At 39.9% G+C, this 6,710-nt stretch overlaps 1 protein-coding gene across 1 annotated transcript in view; it reads right to left on the minus strand.

Moving 5' to 3' along the window:
- Window positions 1-4,853: 4,853 nt before the first annotated feature.
- The window catches only part of LOC109487281, a 3,847-nt gene continuing 1,990 nt past the window's right edge, over window positions 4,854-6,710 (minus strand). Inside the window, exons 2-3 of the mRNA XM_019791268.1 lie at window positions 6,532-6,639; window positions 4,854-5,231 (exon numbers count right to left, since the gene is read on the minus strand). Of these exons, the coding sequence (XP_019646827.1) occupies window positions 4,983-5,231; window positions 6,532-6,639 (357 nt within the window). The 3' untranslated portion in view covers window positions 4,854-4,982. The remainder of the gene's footprint in view (window positions 5,232-6,531; window positions 6,640-6,710) is intronic.

Here is a 6,710-nt window from a genome sequence, read left to right on the forward strand (position 1 = left end):
AAACAGAGGAAGGGGAGTAGAAGTTATCATTGGTAATAGGTAGGATTGTGATGTACGTATTGTAATGTAATGGCTATACTTATTCTCACGATAACCTTTGTTAAAATTTAGTTAAGCCATCGTATTGTTGCTTTTGATGACGTGTGTCATACTTATTGTCACGATAACCTCTGTTAAAATTGCGACGTACAGTAAGGTAAACATTATGCATTTACATGTACTTGGAAATGTGCCTTTCAAATCACCATTTAACATATATAATGTATTACCCTAGGAACTGCTGTGCTACATGTATCGAATAGGTGTCGCTTTTGCATTGACGCTACTACTTCATTGATTGCTCACATCTTAAGAACCCATAGAGGCAGAAGAAGGGGTGTAGAAGTTATCATGTTTAATGGATAGGATTGTGATGTACGTTAGGTTAGTACGTATTGTGATGTACGTATCTTAATATTAAGGCTATCGGAGCATCTCCCATGGCCGTTTCTTACAAGTAGTTTACACCACTGGTAGCTAAGGCTTGTTGGTTCGGTCGTTGACCTTGCCAAGGTCAGACGTACCTTAACAAACATGAAAGTGAGAACTAACATAGATGTTGGTTACGAAATGGCTGCTTAGAGTTAAACCGTCGTATTTTTGCCTTTGATGATGTGTGTCATGCTTAATTTCACGAAAACTTGTTGAAATTGCGACGTACGAATGTAAACATTATGCATTTACATGTACTTTGGAAATGATACCTTTCAAGTCACCATTTAACATATATAATGTATTATCCTAGGGGCTGCAGTGCTATATGTATCAAATAGGTGTCGCTTTTGCATTGACGCTGATACTTAGCAACGTGATTGTTTAGTCTCATCTTAAGAACCCATAGAAACAGAGGAAGGGGAGTAGAAGTTATCATTGGTAATAGATAGGATTGTGATGTACGTATTGTAATATAATGGCTATCAGTTACTTAGAGTTAAACCATCGTATTGTTGCTTTTGATGATGTGTGTCGTACTTATTGTCACGGTAACCTTTGTTAAAATTGCGACGTACAGTAACGTAAACATTATGCATTTACATGTACTCTGGAAATGTGCCTTTCAAGTCATCATTTAACATATATAATGTATTATCCTAGGAACTGCAGTGCTATATGTATCAAATAGGTGTCGCTTTTGCATTGACGCTGATACCTAGCAACGTGATTGGTTAGTCTCATCTTAAGAACCCATAGAAACAGAGGAAGGGGAGTAGAAGTTATCATTGGTAATAGATAGGATTGTGATGTACGTATTGTAATATAATGGCTATACTTATTCTCACGATAACCTTTGTTAAAATTGTGACGTACAGTAACGTAAACATTATGCATTTACATGTACTTGGAAATGATACATTTCAAGTCACCATTTAACATATATAATGTATTATCCTAGGGGCTGCAGTGCTATATGTATCAAATAGGTGTCGCTTTTGCATTGACGCTACTACTTCATTGATTGCTCAAATCCCCATAGAGACAGAAGAAGGGGAGTAGAAGTTATCATTGTTAATGGATAGGATTGTGATGTACGTTAGGTTAGTACGTATTGTGATGTACGTATTCTAATATAAAGGCTATCGAAGCATCCCTCATGGCCGTTTCTTACAAGTAGTTTACACCACTGGTAGCTAAGGCTTGTTGGTTCGGTCGTTGACCTTACCAAGGTCAGACGTACCTTAACAAACATGAAGGTGAGAAACGACATAGATGTTGGTTACGAAATGGTTACTTAGAGTTAAACCATCGTATTGTTGCTTTTGATGATGTGTGCCATACTTATTTTCACGATAACTTGTTAAAATTGCAACGTTACAGCTCGCTACAGTGTTTAATTAACAGAATAGATGTTACCTTGCTCTCTTCAAAAGCTAGCGCCACGACCTTCATGTTATGACCTCTGGGCGTGACCTTATGTGACCCGATGCTCATTAATGACGTAATTAAATCTCGTGTCTTCTGACCAGGCTATTGTGAGGAGAAGCTTTTTCCTAGCGTCCGTAGCAGGCTTATACAACTGGGGGTTTGGTGGTCTTCGGCTGTTTTCTGATTAGCCCAGTTCTAAACAAACGGGGATAATTCAACCAGGCCGGTTATGTTGTCTATATGCAATCAGAAAATAGCACATAAAAGCTCCCAAAGACCCTGAAGACCCCCAAACTCCCAGTTTTTGGCGTGCTATGGAGGCTACTTTCGCCACGGTTGACTTGACGCGTGACACTAAACTAGGTTGTCAGAACTGACGTTAGGACATTCCTCTGGAATAATGTGACTCTTAGGTGAGCTACTGGGGCTTAAAACACGATTAGATCCGTTTACACCTGTATAGAAGCACCTTTGTTTGTTTTAAGTTATCCTAGTGTAGTTCAGAACATGGCAAAGACCGAACTAATGATGGTTGACAGACAATAATACCGGATGCCCCGAGGATAGTTGAACGTGTAACGGCTCGAGAGTTCGGTTAATCTAAAGACTAGGCGTCAATTCATATTATACTTGATGTGGATGGTCTTTGATCATAGGTTACCACACCTTTACAGTTTTGACAACGCTTTTTACATGTAAATTTACGCTGAACAATAAATTTGCTGTGGTAGAGATCGCTTAATTGCCAGGACCTTTTTCTTGTGTTATTATTTATTATCAAAAGAGCAAAAAAATTTCTTAAGAGATGCATAGAAGGGCAGGATACATGACTTGGAGCCATACCCCTTTCTTGGCTGCCTTAATGTTCTTACGTTGACTTCTGTGTTAAAGAATGGCTCGATGCCTGTAAATGTAATGTATACACCACACTAACAACTTGGAGAAGCTTTCTGGCGGAATAGGCTCTAATATACATCGCCAGTGCAGGCATCCAATTCTGTCACTTTAACGGAGTAACAGTTTAGTCTTTTGGCCAAGAGTTCAGCATCAGGTGAATTCAAGCCAACATCTTAAATTAAAAGAAACGATCCGTGCTACCGAAAACAGCGGGAAACTAGAAACAAACCAGCTAACGTTTAACTTGTGACCGTCAGCATTGCCAACTGTTGTGTAAGGAAGGGTGATCTGTAAGAACATGCGTGGCTACTGGCTTCTTTTGTGTCTGTATGTGTGTGTGTTTGGGTGAGTGTGTGTATGTGTGTGTGTTTCTATGTGTGTCTGTGTTTGTGTGTGCGTGAGTGAGTGTGTGTATGTTTGAGTGAGTGTGTGTGTGTGTGTGTGTGTGTGAGAGAGAGAGAGAGAGAGAGTGTGTGTGTGTGTGTGTGTGTCTGTGTGTGAGTGATTGTGTGTGAGTGAGTGCCTAAGAGTATGTTACCATTAAAAGAATTACGTAAGACTCCCAATTACAGGTAACCATGAAAGACCGATGTGGCTATGAAAATATGATATTTTAAAACATCCCAAACCCAACACGAATGCTACATGTAGTTCTAAACACAAATACACCACTTAACGTTACATATATCTTTCTAAAACAAAGTTAAATATCGTATAAATCTGACATAGATGGAGCTTTTTTCATAAATAGAATATATATCAGGTATAAAGCTACCGTATCAGAATGGGTATCATAATATCAAAATATGTAGCACAGATCTGTATTATAAATCACATAATGTACTAATATGAAGAATTTCAAGTCCTGGTCTTAATCCAAGAACTAAGTTGGGTTAAGTCCAACTATGCCGGAAGGTGGGACACAAAATTACCCACTCATTTCTTGGGAATAGGCCAATAATGCGGTGAAATATATCTTAAACGGAGTCGATTTTGTCAACTATTCTTAGCAACACCAGATGCCACATCTGGTCTGTTTCAGGACTTAAGTAGGGATCAAAAAGGAGAGGGTGTTGTTTTGAGTGGGACGATTTGTTTTCAATGACTTAATCATCGAAGTGTCACTTCTTATTGTGGGTTAGTTACCTACGGTGTAACTAAACACCAGAACTTACTTATTGTTTTGTCTCTGTTTTCCCTAACGTTATATTCCTGACATGTATATATACATTATCTACTCTATACAATGCTGTGATTGTATATACATAATGATAGTCAAATACAGTTCAAATACACTTGAAATTTTCCGGTCTTCGATATGGTATCTACCATTCAAATGGCGATGACCATATACAAGGCACTTCGCGTGTCTATTCTCTATGCCCCTCCCTACAATTTAAAAATAAAACAGGCCTATTTGATTGGAGATTAGAGTGGATAATCATCATATTTTATAAGACTACAAGACGGTAGTGCCACATAGATAAAAGTAACATGAACATACATTTTAAAGTCTTCTGACTTTACATTTCTTTGGTACTGATGATAACTGATGGAAAATTACATTTAAGTACATAAATGTACGTGTATAGATACACCACATAAAAATACACATCTCCCACAATGTTATACAGATAATTGTAAACCTTTACACCTTATTATGTTTACCTTCACAAAGGGAAAACATTTTTGCTGCTTTCTACTTCAAGGTCAATGACTTCGACCAGACGGCTGTCACCATGGTAACCAGAGCTGTAGCAGACACCCTGTGGTGTTGGGTTACATCATGTAGCAAGTTGCAGGCCTAGAGTTGGAAGGGCTGTTCAGTGGTCACCTTATATATGCAATTCACGTGTTTGAGTAAGAAAAAACACAGCAGCCATTTGTAGAGCTAGACTCGTCCCCGTGTGAAGGCAAACATTATACATAATATGCTTTGCAAACTTTTCTATAATTCTATCTTACATCCCTGCAGCAGACACCATGTGGTATCGGATTACATTACAGTATGTAGCAAGTTGCAGTACAGAGTTGGAGGGGCTGGTCACCATATTTTTGCAATTAACGTGTTTGAGTAAGAAAGAAAACAGAGCAGGAGCTCGGGTTTGTAGAGCTAGACCGTCCCAATGTGAAGGCAAACATTATACATAATATGCTTTTCTAAAATTCTATAATCTTACATCTTATGATTTGTTGGTTTCTCTCCTACGCCTGGGGTTGGGAACAATATCATAGTCCACGTCGTCAAACGTGATGTCCCCGGACCCCTGGGCGGGCGGTTCTTTCTTCACCGCCGGTTCTTCTATGGGCTCCTCGGCCAGGTTCGGCAGGGTTTCCCCGGGAGCGACCATCCTCTTCATGCCGGCGAACGCGAACATGAACTCGTTCATGTTGAGGTCCACGTTCTCCACCCGCTTGGTGAGGGTGTCCAGCTGGTGTGAAATCAAACGAGAACTTTTAAAACGTCGATGAAGGTTAGACATCCAGGAAATAAGATACGCAAAAATAAACTCAAGCAACTAGATATGATTTTGGTATTTTACATGACTTTTTTTATATTCCAACATCTAATCACAAGACGTGGTGATGGCACACTCAAGTTTTTTTCAACTTATATCAATGCTGCAACCAACACAGGGGACAATACAATACTCATTTTCACCTTAGGAAAGTCGTGTAAAGTGCCTTTCCCACGGGCACAAGATCGGTGGCAGGGCAGGACTCGAACTCGGGACCTCTTGATTCCGAGTCGAGCACTCTGCCTCTACGCCACACGACCCCACAAAAAATTACTTCGGTGAAGGTTAGGCATCCAGGTAATATAAGATACGCTAAAAAAACAGTTACTCAAGCAACTGGATATGATTTTAGAAACGGTCAGACGTTTCAGGTAGCAACTTTCGTCTGAGACAGTGGAGAGTTGTCACAAAAGCAGGTTTATAAGTACGAACTATTGAACAGCTGTCACTGACGGAAATGAAATTTGAAAAAGAATTAAAGGAAACGGAAGATATAACTAAGAAAACGTTTGTAATATTTGCGTGGAATTGAATAAGTTGAAGATTATCATAAAAGTTCACTTAGTTTCACAAGGGTTTTGGACACTGGACAAGACTATTTCCTGAGTGGGGTGAAGGAGGCTATTTACATCAGGGCCCATCACCCTTCACTTAACCGCGACGGGGGTCGACATCGTCTACAAGATACCTTTGACCCAGTGTTGATGTCACACTTCAAAGAAGCCATGTGACAAGCCTCACTGGGTCAGTCTACTGAGGAAGACCAGAATGACTGGTCGAAAGCTCTAGGTGACAGAACTTTTTGTGTTGGCTCGAAAGTTTTAACTTAAATAATTTTGAAGATTCGTAAATAATTTCATCAGGTTGGTAAACGACTGAATAGCAATTGAAAGTTCTTTCTATCACAACCATTTATTTTTCGAAGCCAACGTTTCGATGACCTTCAATGTAACAACGTTTTGATGTAACAATGCCTAGTATGTATGTCACAATTACACTACGTTCCGGAATGCATTGTAAACAGACAAAACTAGCTTAAGTGCACTATGAACTATGTAACACCTTCAGTGCACCAAGTAACATCTAGTGCCAGTGCACAGTAAACCAGTCAGTATTGCCCTGATGAAGATGACAGAAGGTCATCGAAACGTTGGCTTGACATTGGCGATAGAAAGAACTTTGCTATTCAATTTTGAAGATTGTTCCCCCGTACCTTAGTGCGGTACTCCTCGCTCCTGTCGCTCTGGTCCTGCAGTTCAAACATCAGCCGCTGGTTCAGCTCACGCATCTGCAGCATCTCTTCAAACATGGCGTCCACGCGCTGACGCAGGAAACCTGACGAAATGAAAGAAAAAACGCCATTGAAACGTACGGACGCATACACACAGGCAC

This window comes from Branchiostoma belcheri, unplaced genomic scaffold, assembly GCF_001625305.1.
Source record: "Branchiostoma belcheri isolate BF01 breed outbred unplaced genomic scaffold, Haploidv18h27 scaffold87, whole genome shotgun sequence".
NCBI classification, from domain to species: Eukaryota; Metazoa; Chordata; class Leptocardii; order Amphioxiformes; family Branchiostomatidae; genus Branchiostoma; species Branchiostoma belcheri.